Here is a 19,477-nt window from a genome sequence, read left to right as displayed (position 1 = left end):
AATTATTTAAAGAATCCTCCGTAGCTCGTTTATTATAACCCGGACCGGCGCCTATACGTCGACGTCGACGTATCTAAGAAGGGCATCGGTACGCTCGTTTACTACGTTAACGGGGATCCCGATTCTAAGCTTACGGACGGTAGGGTCTAATCTTAGGCTAATAACTAGATCTAACTAATCGCGTTTCTTTCCCGTGCACTTAAGCCGGCCGAAACTAGGTATTAGCCGACCGAGCTCGAGGTAGTAGGTATTATATAGACCCTCCGCAAGATTAAGTATCTTATATATACCGGGCTTCGAGAAGACGCCTATTTTTTTATAAATTACTATACCGTAACGTTTATTACGCAACACTATAATCTATAGACGATATTAGCTACCGATAAGTTAAATCTTAAGCTTTTAGCGGTAAGTTAGTATATCTCCTAATTTTATATAAGAGTCTTTTACCGTCCGGGTAAGACGTATCTAGTTCCTAATATACTAAGTAGGTTAATCGACGAGGCTTCGGCGCCTTCTAATAGCGAACCCGAGATTTTAGATTCGGTTACCGTCTTCGCGGTTACCGTCGTCGAGCTATCCAACGAGCTTAAGATTCGAATTAAGTAGAGATACCGTTTTGATTTCTACTAGAAGCGCATCCTCGAGGTCCTCTAACGGATTAAGAACGTAGATCGAGCTAAAGCGGCGAGGTTGAAAGGTCTATCCGAAGCTACGAATCCGGTATCGGCCGCGGACCTAGCTCCCGTTAGCGAAGTCGAAGCGGATATATCGCGACTAATACGCTAGCGAGTTAAAGTACGAATTCCGCGACTAGTAGCGGATTAACCGCCTTTCGAGAATCTAAGTAGCGCGACGGCGCCTACCTTCTTACGTATAAACCGCGGTAGAATTAAGACCGCGGCTAAACTCCGGTAAATTACCGCCGCGTTATACGCCGGCGTAAATCCGCCCGTTCTAGCGAACGAGGTTCCGGAAGTAGTTTAGGGTATAAGATTTTTCTTAAGAAACCGTCTAATCTACTACGTCGACCCGGAAGACGGAAGGTATAGGCTCTATATTCTAGCTACGGTCGAACGAGACGTATTCGAGATAGCCTACGACTATTAATAATACGCCGGTTTCTAGCGAGCCTACTACCGTATTAGATAATTAATTCTAATCTACGAAATAACGCGGAAACTCCGTAAGTATATTAAATATTACCCTTAGTATTAACTTTATAGCACTAAGAGGCACCGTCCGTATAGTAAACTTAATCTAATCTAAACCGCGGCGGGGCTACGCGAGGTCTAATATATAGACTTTATCGCGAAGCTCCTACTAACCGCTAAAGAATTCGATATACTATTAACTATAACCTATAAGGTTACTAAGGAGATCCTTCTCGTAAAAAGAAAAGAGAACTAGTCCGTAGAGAAGTAGGCGGACGCCTACGTAAAGAAGGTCGTCTCGTACGGCTAGAGTCTACTAACCTTATAAATTACGAATCGAGATCTACGGTTTACGTTATACTTCTAGAAGCACGCCTATTCTAAATTTAGAATTAAATAGTATTTTACGACGGCTTATTACTCTTAAGCGGACGGATAAGCCGAGCGTACGAACTAGACGATAGAAATTACTATACGGTTTTACGTAACTATTAATCCCGAAGCTAAATAGACGGAACTACTTCCCCTTCTCTAGGCTAGCCTTAATAACGCGATTAGCGCGACGATAGGGTTTTCGCCTAATTAACTTCTTATAGGGTTTAACGCGAGGACCGATCCGTTATTAGCGCTCGCGGAGATCCCGGACGATAAATAGTCGATCCGGGACGCCGCTAGGTGGAAGGCCTAAGAAGCTATTACTTTCGCGTCGGTATATTTAAAGGCACGGTATAACGCTAAGTATAAGCCACTCTAGCTTAAGGTTAGTAATAAGGTTTTCGTTTAGTTATACTACGGGTATAAGACTCTTAGCTACGTAAATAGAAAGTTCTCTTACTAAAGGGTAGGTCCCTTCCCGATTAAGGCGAAGATTAGAAATCTAGCGTACGAGTTAGAACTACCGATAAGCTAGAAGATTTATCTAGTTATTTTAGTAGCGTATCTTAAGCCCGCGCCGAGGGAACCCGATCTATATAGCCGTAACCCTTTCTCTAAGCTAGGTCCGGTCGCTAAGTAGAGCGAGAAAGACCCCCCGTATAAGATTACGACTCTTTTAGATCGCCGTAAGGTATAGATCTACGAGAAATCTATACGAAAATACCTAGTCTAGTAGAAGAGATAGGGCCCCGTCTATAATAGCTAGCTATCCGAAGAAGATTTAGACGGAGCTAAGAAGCTCGTCGAGAAGTACGATTAGAAATACCCGCTACGAACGAATTAGCCTTCCCGACGAAGGCGATTCCGCCTAGACTAACTTAGTCCGGGATAAGACCTCCTATTTTACGAGGGGGCCCCGGAGTCGCTAGTAAGAGTAGACTCCGGGTAAATAATTCGTATAGTATCTATAACCGTGTCTCTCCTTTTTATTCTTTTTCTTTATTTTTTCTTTTATATCCTCGTAGGACGAGGTTTTTATAAAGCGCGACTTACTATAGTATCGTCCGTTTATTTTTCGGTTGTTTAGAGCTCTATTTATCCTTCCGCGGTCGCGATATTAGTTTCTTTTATTTAGTTTTTAGTTTCTTTTATTCCTTTATATTTTCCTTTCTCGTTTACTTATAGACTTTACTATTCTAGTATACTTACCTACTACGCTATTATCGTTTCCCGGCACTCGCGTCGCTATAAATAAGGTAGTATTTATATATAGCCGACCGAGCTACGTAACCCAACGCTCGCGGTAAATAATAATAACCGCTACGCGCCTCTAGATTTCTCTATACTAGATTTAACGGATTCTACGCCTTTCGCGAGAGCTCCGACCTAAGTTTCCCGCGTAATTTACGAGTTCTCGCTTATAAACCGCCCCCTCCGAAACTTCTTCTTCTTAGAATCGCTCGCCGCCGACGGCGTAGAATATTAGCTTCCGACCGCGTTTCTAAGTATTCCGACGCTTCTCGTTCCGCGAGTTATAGTTTCTATTATCGCGGTAATCTATTACGAGCGTCCGGATTACTTTAACTAGTATTTCGATCTTAAGCCCGCCGACTACGCCCTCGTATACCTTACCCTACTATATAACCTTAATTATTAGGCTTAGTAAGACGGACTTCGCTATAAGAATTTAGATCTCGCGCGATTCTTAATCCGCGTAGATCCGTAGAACTCTAATTCTACGTAGACTTCGTACGTTCTTTATCTCCTATCCGCGAAGTACGATTCCGCCGTCCGTACCGCGATCTATCGACTACCTTTACTAGACTAGGATTAGTAAGGCGTCGAGCTAGTTCTACTTTCGCTCCCGCCCGTCGTACTTGCTAAAGTCGAACGTCTTAACTTATCGGGATAACCTTCTCCGTCGCTTAAAACTTTATAGACCGCCGAGATAAATATCTAACGGACTCTTATCTATAAGTATACCGAGGAGTTCTAGAGAAGGCGTTTTAGGCCTTATCCGCTCGCCGAAGTAAGAGTAATCGCCTAGTCGATCTTCCGGATTCTACGGATCTTAGGGACTACGCTCCTTAAATAAGATTTGGATCTATTTACGCTTAGAGATTTCTTAAAGCTTTATACTATTTTCTAAGGAGATTCGGACGTTTAGGCTTTTCTTAATAAGCGCTTCGTAGGTTTAGTCCTACTTACGTATTACGCGCGAGTAGAGGGCGGCGTATTTCTCTCGGAAGATAAGTAGTCTCGCGAGCTATCGGCTAGTTTCCTATCGAAGTTAGCTAGAACCCTAGCCGAAGTCGAGATTATATACTAGTTTCGAATCTAGATTCGCTTAGGAAGAACGGATATATCTTCCCCCGCTATCTATTCCCGGTCGGGAGGAATCGCGTAAGTTAAGGAATAGCTCTTCGGAAAGCCATCCGCCGAGAAGTTCGAGCGTAAGGCTTAAAGATCCGGATAGCTTAAATAGAGTATATCTAGGGATAAGGTATTAGATCTTAGGCTTTATAACGTCCCCCTATAGGTCTTCGAGAGAAATCTATCCCCCGCGGGCGTTATCCTATCTAGCGACCTAGTATATAAGGTTAAGAGATACGCGGCTAAGATAGGCTACTTCTCGTCGCGCTAGCTCTATAGATACTAGCCGGCGAACTACTCCTAGAAGAAAGTACCCTATAACCGGGTCGAGCCTATAGGCCGACCCGCGATTCTCTAGGCCGAAGACGGTTCCTAGGTCTTCGGGACTTACGGCGGATACGCCTACGTCGAAAACTACGGCTTTTAATAGCTCGTAGCGGAAGCGAGCATCTACGCGAACGCTATAGAGCTCTAAAAGTAGTTCCGTAAGAAGGATCGAGCTAAAGAACTCGGTTTCTCGAGCACTCTTAACCCGGAGGGTTATTAGTAGCGCGGCTATATCGTTAATCTAGAGCGGATAGATCCGGGCTAGAAATAGCTAGCTCCGATTCTTAGGGCTCTTTAGGAATACCGCGACGGCGCTATAATCTACTAGCCCGGGGAGGATTCCCCTACGTATTCGGACGCGTAGCCCTACTAGGCAACCGTCGCTACTAACTTAGAGTAGCGTAGACGGATAGAACTCCCCGCGAAGATACCTACCTTCGAAAATAGGCCTTTAGATCTATAATCCGTAGTATTAATACCCGATATATCCTTATCCGCGTCGACGAAGAAGAGCACGAGCCTTAATAAGAAGACTTAGAGCTAGCTTAATAAGATCTTTCGTCGTAAGATTATCGCCTTAGACAGCCTTAAGGGCTATACTATAGTCGTCGTCGGAATATGCGAAGTCTTTTAGAATTAAAGGATTCTTAGTAGCTAGCTAGAGGAGTATAGAGCTAAGATCGATTCGGCCGTTTCTCCTAAGACTACCTACCTTATTAAGAGAAAGATCGACGACGCTTATCGCGTCCTTAAGGACGCCCGAATATTCTCGAACCGAGGATAAGTTATTATTTCGTAGTCGGAGACCGAGTTTCTAAGATCTATAATATACCGGGTAGAAGAGGCCGACGAAGCCTCCGACGAAGAATCTAGTAGCGGCGAGAAGGACTCGAATAGTACGCCGTTCCGTATTCCGACTTCTAAGACCTTTAGGCCCGCTCGGATTTCCTCGTCCGCGCCGCTAGCGTATAGGCCTAGGGCCCGAACCTCGTCCCCGTCTTTCCCGCTAGCCGCTAAAAGCGTAGCCCGTTTAGTGCGCGACGGTAAGAGGCCGGTACGTAGCTCCCCGGAGGATCCCCTCGCTTAGCCCTACTAGATACCGTTCTAGAATCCCGAAGGGATCGCGAAGGTCGAGGGTATACTAGCCTAGTATATCGCCTAGTCTACCCACGCCGCCGAGCTTCTTATATTTAAGGTATTCTAGAAGATTGGAGCCCGCCGCACGAGGACGGAGAAGGTACTAAAGAAACTATAGACGCGGATAGAAGACGTCTAGGATTAAGAGACGAAATAGGGGCTTCGGCGCCTCGTCGAGCGATTAACTACTAGTCTAGAAGCCGAGAATAGGGCCCTCCGCGCCGGAGCGGAGCTCTATAATACTAACTACGATACGGCGGTTAAGAACCTTATACGAGCTATCTACGCCCTTACCGGGCTAACCCTAGACGAGTACGCCACGGTATTTCTAATAAATACCGGAGCGGAGTAAGCTAAGTCGTATAGCCGGCTCTAGAGCCTTCGCCTTCCTAAGGGATAGTTTACCCATCCCGACCCGAACGAGGACGAGGCCTTAGCTACTAATATTAAGGCCGGGACTACGTTCCCCGCCGCCTACTACGAACGGCTAGAGCCGAAGCTAAAACCGATTAAGAAGAGAGCCGTCCCCCCCTCGTTCGAGTCGCCGTTTACTAAGAGACGGCTAATCGATATTAACTCGTCGTCTAACGACGAGGACGCCGTAAAATAGATACTAAAAAACCCTACCCGACCTTTAGGAACGAGTAGTATACGTCCCGGGAGATAGTAACGTTAAACTATACCGACGGTATTCTAATAGGAAGGGCTATACTCTCTTTTATTTTTTCCTTTTTCTAGTTTACGATTACTAGAACGTAATAGTAGTAGCCTAGGGCTATTACGTATCGGAGGAACGGCTTCTATTTTTACTTTCTTTAGATTCGTCTCGCGTTCTTTAGCGAGGCGTTAGCGGATTCTTTCTTTTCTTTATATTCTAAAGTAGTAATAGTAGTAGCTAGACGCTACCGCGTATCGGAGGAATAGTTATATTTTATCTTTTCCCGAGTGGCTTTCTCTTCTTAACTTCGTTAGTAATAGTAGTAGTACGGAGCCACTACGTATTAGAAGAACGGATTTTTTTACTTTACTACTTTCTTCTTTCTACCTCCGCTTCCTAATCCTCGGTCGTACTAGTTTACGCTACCTAGACTTCGAGCCCTACGTTAAGCTATAATAGATCGCGATCTATAACAGGTCTCGACCCGTTAAAACCGGCCCCCCGGAGGTGTTATAGTCCTTAAGTCTAGAGTCGATACTAGTATTACCTTCCTACTTCTAATACCGGGGTTATCTTTCTACTTCCGATACCGGGGTTATCTTCTTACTTCCCGATACTAGGATCGCCTTTTTATATTTCGATCCTAGTATCTAGTTCTAGATATCTAGTTCCTAGAATCGGTTTCCTAGTATAGAGTTCTCTTTAGGTAGCTACGCTAGAGTAGATACGAGTTCTCGATCCTCGCGGATCGAGACTCGACTATTATTAATTATACTTTTTCTTACTCGAGACTCCGTCTACCGTAATTCCACTGCGGATAGTATTATAGGACGCGATTATATCTATAGTCGGAACCCGATCCGTAAAGGAAGGGGATGCCTAAATATAAGAGTATTATAATTTAAGAATCGTAATCCTAACGACTACGATCCTACTATAGAGAATTTAAGGTATAAACTTAATCCTACCTAAAGCCGGAACTACGACTCCCGACTATAGATATTCTTACCCCGTTACCCTCCCCCCCTTAACGACCGGCGCATGTCTAGTTATATAACGGGGAGCTTTCTTCATCCTATCTACTTAAGGGGGAGTCGAACTCGCCTATATAAGAGAATCTTTACTTAAGGGAGAGTCGAACTCGCCTATATAAGAGAATCTTTACTTAAGGGGGAGTCGAACTCGCCTATATAAGAGGAATTTAACTAGGGGGGAGTCGTACTCGCCTACTTAAGATCTAGAAGTTTACTATTTTTCTTAAGAGCCCTCGCGTACTTACCGCATATATAGAATAGTATAATACTAGCTTCCGACTTATAAATATTTCTACGTAAGTACCTATTCTTTATTCTTTCGTAGGGCCCGTTATAGTACCCGTATACGGTTTTAGACGTCTAGTCCTTTAAGAGCTACTTATTAGCTCGGGCTTCCTCTAGACCTACTAGCCGATCCTTACCACCGTATATCTTCCGGTAACTATAGTAGTTTACGTAGATATAGCTCTATAAGGGCTTACTATTATCGATAATCTACTTAAAGGTCTTAGTTATACGATAGTTCTCGGCGGTATAAACGCGCTCGCTCTTAATTAGCTATAGACCCCTATACTACTAGGTAATAGACTAAATCCGGTTTAATCCCCTTCCACTCTAGGGGAAGGGATTAGGAAAAAGCGCTAAACGAAGCTTACTAGCTACTTAGCTATACTAGGCGCCGACTATATCCGGGGGAGCTAGAAACGAACTGGTCTAGTTACTAACGACGACCGAGTCGAAGTAGACTATATACTACGACTTAAAGGTTAGTATACGAGGCTTATTAGCGTTAGCCCTATCTACGGTAAATAAAGCCCGGATATAGTTCTCCGCGCTAGGCTTTAATATCTTATCGATAAAGTCTATCTTACCGGGGTTGGTTCCGGTCTTAATATTACTTTTATAGCTCCTCTACCTATAAGCCATCCCCTTAGATTTATTATAAGACGAGCCGACGTACGCTATAGGCGGTTAGTCCGGTAGTTCTACGACACCGATATAGTTACTAAACTTCTTAAGCCGGTCCTACGAAGGACGCGATAGGCGTAAAATATCGGGTACTTAGAGATCCGGTATACTAATTACCGTAATAACCTCGTCTTCGACCGCGTCTAGTAACTAGCCGACTAGATATCGTACGTCCGCCGTCTTTATAAATTACTAGAAGATTCTAGTAGTACCTATTCTCTCTAGCGGCACTCTAAAAGAATTAACCGACTTAGTTAAGCTCTATAACTTAGTAGTAATTACCGTTATAGTACTCTTATAGAACTCCCACCGACGATCTAACTCCTCGCTACTAATCTACGACTTCTTAGGGCTATACTTACTAAAATTAATATAAGTCGTATCGAGAGCCTCCTTATTATTAACGACTTCTTCCTCGTCTTTATTCTCGTCCTTAATATCTTTATATCTAGACCGTATAGCTAGACGACCTAACTCTTTATTAATTAAATTATCTAGAACCTCCCGTTCCCGATTCGCCTTCTCCGCTTCGTTATTAGTAGTAGTATTCGAGCGGCGTTTCTTCTTAGCGGTAGGCTGGGGCTACTTACGACTTTTATTAACCGGCGGCTCGTCGTCTTCGTAGTCGTCGTAGTCGTCGTCGTCGTCGTTATCGGTCGACGAATCTAGAACGAAGTCGTTATAGTTATCCCGCTCGCGCTTACGGTTTCCTACTTCGTTATTATTACGGCTAGACGTACTAGCTTCGGAGGACTTAGTTCCGCTACGTATTATAACTATACTTATAGATAAAAGTATAGTAAGCTTCTTATTATATATATTCTACTTCTTATTTCTATTCTATTCGTAGTGTGAATCGTAATCTCGAAGCTCAATAGTAGAGTAGAAAGGGGGTAGGAGACGTCTAAAGTTTTATTCTTAGCGGCCTAACGTAGGCCGTAGGCGTAGCCCACTATAGAGGAAGGTACGACTATTCGCGTTAATTTAATAACGCCGCTTTATAGAGTAGGGATAATCTTTATCTAGCTCTTACTATATATAAGTTCTCGAGGTAGTCCGCTATAAGGATATCTATTACTTATAGGGGAGCGTTTATACCGCGGAACTAGTCACGGTCAACGTATTCTAGAAGCTATATACGAAGATAAAGAGGATAAGTAAGGCAATCTATATCTTTTCTAATACTATCGACGACGTAAAAGACGCCGTAGCGCACTAAGAGTTTAGGGCCGCGTTAGCGGGGCTAGAACGGCACGCGGGTTACTAGAATAACTTATAGGATAGATCGTAATATTTATAAGTAATGCCTTCTTCCTTATTTTAATTCTCGTCCTCGATATATCTATACCTAGACCGTATACCTAGCTAGATAGCCTATCTCTTTATCCCGTAAATTATCTAAACTTACCCGCTCTCGATTCGCATTCTCCGCTTAGTTATCGGCTATAATTTCGGAAGCCGTAGACTTCGAGGGGCGCTTTCTATTATCGGTAGGCCGTAGGGCTACTCGGTAGACTTACGGCGAGACGTCGTTATCTAACGTTATATAATAGCGTAAAGGGTAATTACGCCCCGTCTCGCTGCCTCGTAGCTACTATATCTATAGTAACTATTTCTAAATAGTCTAGTCTACGTTCGGATAAGCCGACTCGCTAAAGAGAAGAAACGTAGAGATCGAGAGAAAATAATTTCTCTCGATCTCTACGTTTCTTCTCTTCTTTTTTTCTCTCTAGCCCCGAAAGTCGACTAAGCTCCTAATCCGTAAGCTCCTATCCTAGGATCGCATTTATAGCATCTAGAAGTTAAGTCTAATCATAGCTTTTAGTCTAAGATATTACTCCTTAAGTCGGATCTCCGCTTCTACTTAAAATATCTTACTTTACAAGTTAGTTAAGCCTCTTATTTATAATTACTCTCGCTTTCGGTTACTAATATGCAGCTCTAAATCTATAAAATCCTCTCTCTAAAATAGAGATTCACGCCTAAAACGTTACTATTAATAACGTAAGTTATCTTTATTCTTTAGTCTTTACAGATTTTACGTAAAGTGTATAGCTAATAGTTATACTAGTATACTAGCGGCCGGGGCCGTCGGGGCCGTCGTAGTGGTCGTAGCGGTAGTAGCGGGGGCCGTAAGTGCTACAACTACGGCGAGCTGGGCCATATGGCTAAAGCCTACCCTAAGGGGGAGAAGCCCGCTCCTCCTCCCTCATCTAAGCCCTCCGGGGTGACCAAGGTAAGTGGATACTCTTATCTACACCCAACACTGTCTTCTTCTTAAGAGGAAACATATTAACAGATATATAGTCACAGAAGCGCAAAGGCCGCGCGAACACGCGCCTGGATGCTGCCGCCGCCGCCGCCGCTGCTGCTACTGCTGCTGCCGCCGCCGCCGCCGCCGAACTTGCTGCTGCGGAGGCCGAGGCCGCTGCAGAGGCCGCCGACGGTGGTGAGGGCGAGGGCGAGGGCGAGGGCGAGGGCGAGGGCGCCCAGGGTGAGAGTGAGGGCGCTAAGGGCGCTGGTGAGGGCGGTAGTGAGGGGGGTGAGGGGGGTGAGGCGGGAGAGGAGATGATCTTCTCCGGCAGTGAGCTGGACCTTTCATAGGTCCCGAATACAAATTCATGGAAGGAGCCTGCCATCACAAATCTACTATGCCTTTTGTTCTAAGGTTCGTGATATAATGCTGTTCCACCTCGTATATGCGACCTTCCGCAGATCCCTCGCCCACGTACAACCATTCCGAGGAAGGCGATTGAAGTACCAAGAAAATCACAACTACTCGTCTGGGAAGAATAAATGGGAAGTTGATAAGCAAACAAAGCTTATGGTAATTATAGATGCTAAGTAATGGGAGCTGCCGCAGGGCGCAGCCGGCTGATGCTTAAGGCCATAGGCGCCTTAGGAACAGGATTTCTAGATTAGACCTGGCTTAGACTCGGTCCAGCGCACGAGGACGGGATGCCGTCGAACGCGCCCGCGGCGACGCAGCTCCACGATTCGCATCACGTGCCACGATGGCGGATCAGGGTCCTCCCCTACGAGAGTGCGCCCGCCGCCACCTTGTTTATTTACCCTTGCGCGTCACCCTCCAACACGCGTCACCCTCTATGCCTCTCCAGTGGATACGGAATCCATACCAAATTGAGCTTACCGGCACCGGGACTGCTACGATCCTCCGTCTATTTCCCGATTTCGGCTACATTAAAGCGTCCAACTTCGCTCGATCCGTGTTCTCTATCATCCACTCCCTCGTGCCCGATCTACTAAACTCCAGTACGAAGCTCTTCTCCTCTGACGATTTCTGCCGAATTCTTTCGATCCTATCGTCGGATCCCGACGCCTGGACACATATAGATATTACACACGCCCAAGGCGATTTCGCACGCTATAGGCACTACCGCAACGACGCGGACCCGCTTCCTACGGAAACCCCGCCTCTTCCACCCTCTCCATCTCAACACTTCAAGGCTCAGTTGACGGCCGCACTGATCCGGACACGAGCGGCACACCAATTCAGACCCATTATTCCCGCCGCTCGAATCCCCGCCACCCAAGCGACACCCCCCCAGACGCCGGCTCGTCTTCTCGCATAGAGCAATCTCCCAGTGCTGGCCCGAGCCAGTCTCCCGTTCCAGAACGTCCACAATCCCCCAGCGCGGATCCAACTTTATCTCTCACCCCCAACACGATGGCACCTCCTCACCACGGGCTCAGGTCCACAATCGTCTGGAAGTTCGGCGAGGGAACCGGCCTCAAATTTACCAGACCAGCCCAGACGATTGGGACCGCCAAGCACTCAGTCAAGTTTTCAGAAATCCGCCAACTGAAGCTCTATAATGCACCCATTAACGTTAGCGAGCAGTGTCTCCCGCCCGCTAACGTGATCCTCTCCAGCGAGCTAGCATATCGAGTCCTTCGCTGTGCTCTCGCAACAAGCTGTTTCTCGATGCGTCAATTGCACCAATATTGGCCTGCAAACTTTACATCGAAGGGCGCGCCGTGCGAGTATATTCCCCCCATGGGAAGGCCCGCCATCGTTGAAATGGAAGATGGAACGTGTGCCTTCGCTACCTATAATGGGTACACCTTTTGTGGGGCATTCGGTTTCAACCAGCTCGTCGCGCAAGCCGGCGGCTCAGAAACCAATGCCGTTACCCTCCGAGGATGGTTCGAACCAGAAGACCGCCACGCCGGATTGGGCTCTACCACCAGGTTCGAACCCGAACAGTTCGCCCGCCGTGATCCCAGCAATCATGGCACACCGGATCCCGAACGGATGTCTCAATCGGACCGCTGGCACCCCGCTCTAAAGCGAGTCTTAAAGGACTACAACGACGGCCGCCTCCCATTCCGACCCGGTATCCCCTCACCTACGCACCCCGACCTTCAACCCTATGGCGACTCAGTCTTCTCCAACCTGAGACAGGCAAAGAGGATCGGAACCAACGTTTCCTGGGCTCGTACCATGGTCGATCCTCTTGATCCGATCACCATGGCCGAGATTCCGGACGTCTTGGAAAGGTCCGCCGTCAAGGCGAAGACCCAGCCGCACAAGCTGGATCCCCGTACGCTAGCGGCACTGGCGGAAATCCTAGGCACTATTGTGCTTGGCCCCGGCTGCCTCAAGGGGCACGTCGTCATAGTGGTGGGCACTCTGGATATATTCCAGAGACACGTCGAGCTCGGAACCTGGCTACAGGAACATGGGGCCATCGTTGAATTGCAGCTATCTGCTAGGACGACAACGGTCTTAAAGGGCAAGGTTGAACCGGACAATAAGCTCATTAAGGATATATTGGCTCAGAGACGCAAAGGCCAGATAATCGAGATCTTCTCGGAGAGAGATTTTTTCGACACTCTCAAAGAACTGAACGCGCCAGATGCCGACCAAGAGTCGGCACCAGATACCCCAACTCCTGGCCCGAGCCGCCTCCCGCCGGTGGGGCCTTCAACGCCGACGCCGCTCCCCAAAGCCGTCCACAAGGGCAAGACCAACGCGACTCAGGTCGCGATCGCAGCAACCCCGTCCACCCCAAGGCCCAGTTTGCCTGAAAAGGGCTACGCGTTGGGGAGAATCGCCTTGCAATTTACGACCCACGCCACGCACGGCGCGGAATTGGTTACGTTTAATACGTACCAAAAGTTACACGGCAAAAGGGAGAAGACGAATGAGGCACTAGTTGCTCTTTCGGAGACGATTGACGGCGTATCTGACACTAACACTCAACAGCTCCTTAGACGCGCACTAGCGAATCTGGATACGCGCCTCCAATCTGAATCCAGGACGTTGCAGGAACAGGCGGAGAAGCACTCTAACAATCACGATATAGCCATCTCCAACCTATTCAGATCCTTACAGGAGCTTATTGGGGACGATTTACCGGAGGAAATCCGGTCGTACGCTATGAGGACCGGTGCCAACCGCGTGGAGACGCATGGCGAACTCAAACCCCTTCAGTTCCCGGGTGGATGGTACACCCACCCAAACGAAGACCAAATGGCGGCGTTCAGAGCGGACGTAGCGGGAGGAACTACTACTAACCTTGAATACCACGTCCCTCCAAAGCCGCCAACTCCCAAGAAGCGGTTTGCAGCAGAAGAACTTACCTCGCCGTAGAGTAACAAACAGCGTATCCTCACTATCTCCTCGGATGAAGAGTCCGATTAGAGAACTTACGGGTTCAGTATTAATAGTCCGTAACCGTCTAGGGAGATCGCGACGCTAAACTATACCTTTAGAATATTATCTTACTTTAAGTTCTTGTATTACTACTAACACTATCCGGAGTGTGATCACGACGGATGGGGTCTCAAGTAAGGAAAAGCATAAATAATAATGGTATCTCGATCCGCGAGGATCGAGAACCTCTATCTACTCTAGCGTACGGCTATCTAACTAGCCGCTCTATACTAGGAAACCGAACCTAGGAACCGGATACCTGGAACTAGATACTAGAATCGCGATATAGGAAGGCGATACTAGTATCGAGATACGGAAAGATAACCCTAGTATCGAGATACGGGAAGGAGATACTAGTATCCTATAACGACTCTAGACTAGAGGACCGTAATACTTTCTAACCTCCGGCGGGCCGTAGATAGTAACCCCGTTTAAAATACGTTCCTCTAATAGTAGATTAATCTTATCGAAATCGAGTCCGGCTATTTCGTAGAGAGCCGGATCGAGCGCGTTAGCTCGGGAGACCTCGTAGTCTAATATCTTATCGAGTAGATACTTTCTCTAAATCTTAACGGAATTATTAGAGTCGTTATAGATTTATATAGACTCCGTATTCCGATCTAGAATATAGATATACGCTATAAGAGTTCTAGATCGCCTTAGGGCTATACTAGCTATAGATAGAGAAACGAATTTAAAGTCTCTACTAGATAGAAGGGCCTTAGCGAAATAAATCTTAATTAGCGCGATCGACTTCGGCGGAATAGTCGTCGCTATAATAGTCTAAGCTTTAAGATCTTTAACGCGGAATTTAGATTATAGTTAAGTTTAGACGGGTACCTACGCTTCTTAGTAACTACTAATACGTAGTAGATTCGCCGCCGGGTCGATAGAGATATTCTTCGGGCCGAGAATATCGACGCCTAGTAGTATAGCGCCGCCGTAATTATCGACTAAATAGATCTCGCGGATAAACTCTATCTAAATCTATAATTCCTTAAGAAAAGCTTAGAAGGCGAATTTAAGAAGATAATACTTCGAGCTTCGTAGAGGGTATTCGCCGACTCTTTCTACGCTAATAGGCTTAGATATCGCGATTAGCTAAAAGGCCGCGCCGGCCCTACGGAGAGCGATCTTATTAATAATAGATATAGTATAACTAGAGTCGATAATATAGTCTAACTCGTTTAGCGCTTCGCCGAGTCTCGCTCTAGCGACGGCGTAGTTCTAGTTATAAAATTTCTAGCCGGGCTTTACTTCTAGAGCTACTTTAGATAGAATAAGCTTTAACGGCTCGTCTAGAGCTTAGTCGAAAGAAGAATCGATATACTTCTATTTTAAATTCTTTATAGTAGCGGAAGCCTTAGCGGCTTAGAATAGTAATACTCTCTTCTTCGAGTAATTCTAGCGGATATACTTATATAGCTTATTACGGGAGGACTATTACTTTTCGTAATACGCGTAGCGTAACTAAGCTAAATTAATAGTATTATCTACGAACTTAGCTTAAATAGAAACTAAAACCGGATTCTTATTTAAGCTATACTCGGTCGTAGCCGTAGCGTACTACGAGAATACGATAACCGGCTTAGAAATAGTACGTAAAAATCTAGCGAAAGATAAAGCCTCTAACGAAGTATTTAAGGCCCGAAAGAAAGAGTCTTTAAAAGGCTAGCTACTAGCTCGATTAGAGCTTTAATCTAAAGCGAAGAGAGTCGATAATAGAGATCTCGCGTTTTTAGAGAAAGATAAGATATCTATATCCGCGTAGTATATATACGCTAACTTAGACTTATTATCGGCGCGCTTCTTATTTCTATTAGAATCTCGATTTTTATTACGATCGCGGTTTCTATCTCCGTTACGGCCCTAGAATCGATTATAATTACCGTTAGATAGATAATAAGAATTCTTCTTAGAAGAGCGATCGCGCGCCGGCTTCGGCGACTTATCTCGAAAATAGAATTAGCTCGATTCCGCGCTTTTAAAAGATTTAAACGGCTTATTTCTTCGCGTAGTAGATGCGCGCTTATTCTTATCTTTAACGAGATTAGATTATAGAAACTATTACTCCTCTACCCGTCTAACGTACCGGTCGACGGTAGTATATCTAGAGAGGGGTTTAAAATCGCGCCGAAATTAAATATAGATTCTCTCGTAAGCTTATAGAAGCTAATTCTCGATAGACGAAATATCTATATTCTTCGCTAATCGAATATACTTAGTAATAAATCGTTTAATAGGTTTACCGTCGCGTATCTTAAAGAATTTAAATCTCTTACGTTAAAGCTTACGTTAGACCTTTATTAGTCTACGACGAAAGCGGTCGACTAGCTTAGTCTTCTAACGTTTAATACCGATATCGCCGCGGAGATACTTTCTCTTAGCGTAAGTAAGCTATCTAATATACTACGCCTAAGCTAATTTATAGAGGTATTTATATAGGTTTTTACGAATAGAATCGCTCGCGGTAGAGTAAAGTTTACTCTTAACCGCCTTAACGAATTAGCGTACGTTCTAATAGAAGAACTTATTCTTTTTATTAATTATATTCTCGTTCTCGTTATCTTAGACCTTAATATAAGAATTAAAGAAACTAACGTCCTCTAGTTTAAACTTCTATAAAGTAGCTCTATAATCGAATTTCTTATCGTTAAAATTAGATTTAGTAAGCTTTTTAGTACGCGTAGACTCGTTAGAAGAGAAATCTTTAAAATCGAGACTATAAGACCTCTCTCGAGTAGTAGTCTCGTACTTACGGCGGGTTTACTCGGTAAAGAAAAGAGACGGGCGCTACGAATTTACGTTAGATCGAGTTCTAGCGCGCTACTTTTAAGAAGCCGTAGAGCTAGATTTAAATCTTACGTATTACTTTTACGAGGCTAAAATACGACTCCGCGTATTCGGGTTAGATAAGAGGCCGGCCTTCTTAAGTCTAAGGCGATAATTAAAGATTATAAACTCTTCGCTAATAAGCTTCTTAACTATAATAGCTATCTTACTAAAGAAAGCGTCCTTTAGATTCGCGGGGAAAGGCGATAGCGAAGTCGCTTTCGCTTAAATCTTAACGGCGTACTCTACTATTATTAAGTCGAGTTTAGATTAGATATAGAGACGAGCTTAACTCTAGTTTAATAAAGGCGGTATATTAGAATCGTATTCTTTATTAAAGAAACCGCGACTAGTCTTTTTTTCCTTAGAGCCTTAGGAGCCTTAAAAAAATATAACTTTAGAAGAAGAGATATTTCTACGTTCTAGTAAGAAAGTATTAGGCTATCGCTTTAGAACTAGAATAACTTAGTTAAACCTCTTAGTTCGCTCCGCCCTTAGTATCGATAGTAGCGACTAACTTAGCGAGGGAGAAACTAGAAAGGTTTTAAATAAGAGTAATAGCTTCTAGATAAAGATAGAAGCGGATAAAAAGAATAGAAGCGGTAGAGGCTACTTAGACGACGTAGTTCTATTAAAGAGTAACTCTAGTAGAAGCGATAAGAAAGAACTAGATAACGTTCTTCGAGAATTTAAAGAAGTAACGCTAGAAAGATAAAACTCGTCTAGTAGATCGCTAGATTTAAAGTCTTCTTAGAATAACTAGTCGTAGGCTATCTAATACTTATCGATAATCTTCTAGACTCGTAAATCCCGTATCTACTAAGAAGAGAATACGTTAGTAGTAAAACGTCTTATAGCGTATTATACTTTAGTTAGAGCGTTAACTATAAGAGTCTACTTAAGAGAATATAGAAGTAAAGCGTCTTCTTCGATAGATACTCGGATATTTCTAGTTAGCCGTCCGATAGGTTTTCCGGATAAGAAAGATTTATCGTAGAATTCTCGTACGGCGAAGGCTAATAGAATAGCCTCGCCGTCGTACTCGAGAAGGGTCTTTCGGTTCTTATTATTTTCTTACTAAAAGATAACGAGGTAGTATATAGTCTAGATAACTAAGTCGGGAAGTAGTATAGTAGCTAGAATTACGATTAGTATAGATAGAAATCGGCTAGTAGAAAGGAGGGGTAAAGAAGAAAAAGTTAGAGAAAGAGAGAAACTAGAACCCGTTCGCCGGACGGTTTACGCCCTTATTAAAATTAAAAACTATTAACGGGCGAGTATACGCTACTATAAGAGTAGACGAGAGTTAGACTAAGATAGTAAAGTCTAACGAAACGAGAAAAGTACTAACTAAAGACGGATACGGAAGAGGAAAACCGAAATCTAAAAACTCCGATTTATAATATCTAGTCTTCTAGATTCTCGACGGGAGCTTTCTTTCTTCTACGATTAAAAGACCGCCGACGGTCGTAAAAAGCGAAATAAAGTATAGTATAAGAGACGATAAGGCTCGATAGACTTCGTCCTTAATAACTCGGTAGTAAATAAAAGCGAAAGCGTTTTATTTTAAGCGGAAGCGTAGTAATATCGTCTTAAAGAAATAAAAGAGAATATAGCTTATTCTATTAGCGGAGAAAACTTCTAGTATAGTTAGAGAAGAACGATTAGTCTAGTAGATCTAAATCCTAGTAGCGGTAATTAAGTAGTAAAAATATCTTTTAGCTACTAAGTAATACTATTATCTATAGTATTACGATAGACAGGGTCTCGAGTAAGAAAAAATATAAATAATAATAGTCGAGTCTCGATCTATAAGAATCGAGAACTCGTATCTACTCTAGCGTAGCTATTTAAAGAGAACTCTATACTAGAAAACCGATTCTAGAAACTAGATATCTAGAACTAGATACTAGAATCGAAATATAGAAAGGCGATTCTAGTATCGAAATATAGAAAGGCGATTCTAGTATTAAGATACGGAAAGACGATTCTAGTATTAGAAAGTAGAAAGATAACCCCGATATTAGAAGTAGAAAGATAACCCCGATATTAAAAGTAGAAAGATAATACTAGTATTAACTCTAGACTCGAGAACTATAATAATTATCTACCCTTTAGTACGTATACTACGTATCTACTATAGCTTCTCTTTAAGAGGTATCTTACCCTCTACGGTAAGACCTTTTAGTAGTAAGCTTTTTATATAAATAAGTCTAATAAAACCTCCCTCTTTTCCGATACTACGCTTATTAACCCCGTAATAGAAGTAGGTTATATTTATACGCGGCTAAGACTATAAAAAGTACTTTATTAATACGGCTAATAGTATTAAGTACCCGGATAGTAATCGTACTATATAGGTCGAAACGAAAGAGCCTATTATTATTAATAAGTCTCTTCGCGGTTTCTTCGACGCTAGCTATATCTATTATATTTATACCGTCGGCGTTAACGACGACTAGAGCGAGGCTACTTTAATAAAGCTCGAGCGTATTATTAATAGAGCTAATTTAAAGAGTAGTTTTATAAGTTTTTATCTTACTTAAATAAACCTTACTAAGTAACGTATTAATTTAACTTATCTAGCCCCCCCCGCTATAAGAACCGGAACGAAACTACTTTAGTAAAAGCTATCTTTAGTAAAAAACCGGAAGCTTAAGCGTATTACTAATAGTAATAACTATAATAAGTATAAGTTTTCCTCTTTCTATTATTTAACTATCTAATCGAGTAACTTACTAACCCGATACTTAGTAATTAATTACTAGTAACGACGATATTCGAGGAGAATATTAACTAAGAGTACTATAATATATTTATTTTTTTAGTCTTATTTAAATTAACTATAAAAGATCTATTAGATAGTAATCGTAAAATATTACTAGAGGAAGTTAGTAGATCTAGATAATTTATTATACGCTACTACTATCTAGTATTT

At 43.6% G+C, this 19,477-nt stretch overlaps 2 protein-coding genes across 2 annotated transcripts; both read left to right on the top strand.

Annotated features, from left to right (window-relative positions):
• Nucleotides 1–10,191: 10,191 nt before the first annotated feature.
• Nucleotides 10,192–10,631, top strand: BKCO1_7000102 (uncharacterized protein; the record flags this gene model as incomplete). The annotated part of the gene is made up of 2 exons (XM_020278544.1): nucleotides 10,192–10,263; nucleotides 10,335–10,631. 2 exons carry the CDS (start codon nucleotides 10,192–10,194, stop codon nucleotides 10,629–10,631), a joined length of 369 nt encoding a protein of 122 aa, XP_020133558.1.
• Nucleotides 10,632–11,715: 1,084 nt separating this feature from the next.
• BKCO1_7000101 (brct domain-containing protein) lies at nucleotides 11,716–13,644 on the top strand (the record flags this gene model as incomplete). Its single annotated transcript, XM_020278543.1, has 1 exon — nucleotides 11,716–13,644. The coding sequence occupies one exon, from the start codon at nucleotides 11,716–11,718 to the stop codon at nucleotides 13,642–13,644; it is 1,929 nt and encodes a 642-aa protein (XP_020133555.1).
• Nucleotides 13,645–19,477: the final 5,833 nt, after the last annotated feature.

The sequence above is a fragment of the Diplodia corticola genome (genome assembly GCF_001883845.1).
Source record: "Diplodia corticola strain CBS 112549 chromosome Unknown scaffold7, whole genome shotgun sequence".
In the NCBI taxonomy this organism is placed as follows: Eukaryota; Fungi; Ascomycota; class Dothideomycetes; order Botryosphaeriales; family Botryosphaeriaceae; genus Diplodia; species Diplodia corticola.
Note: the sequence above shows the minus strand (reverse complement) of the source record. Positions and strands in the feature narration are given on the sequence as shown.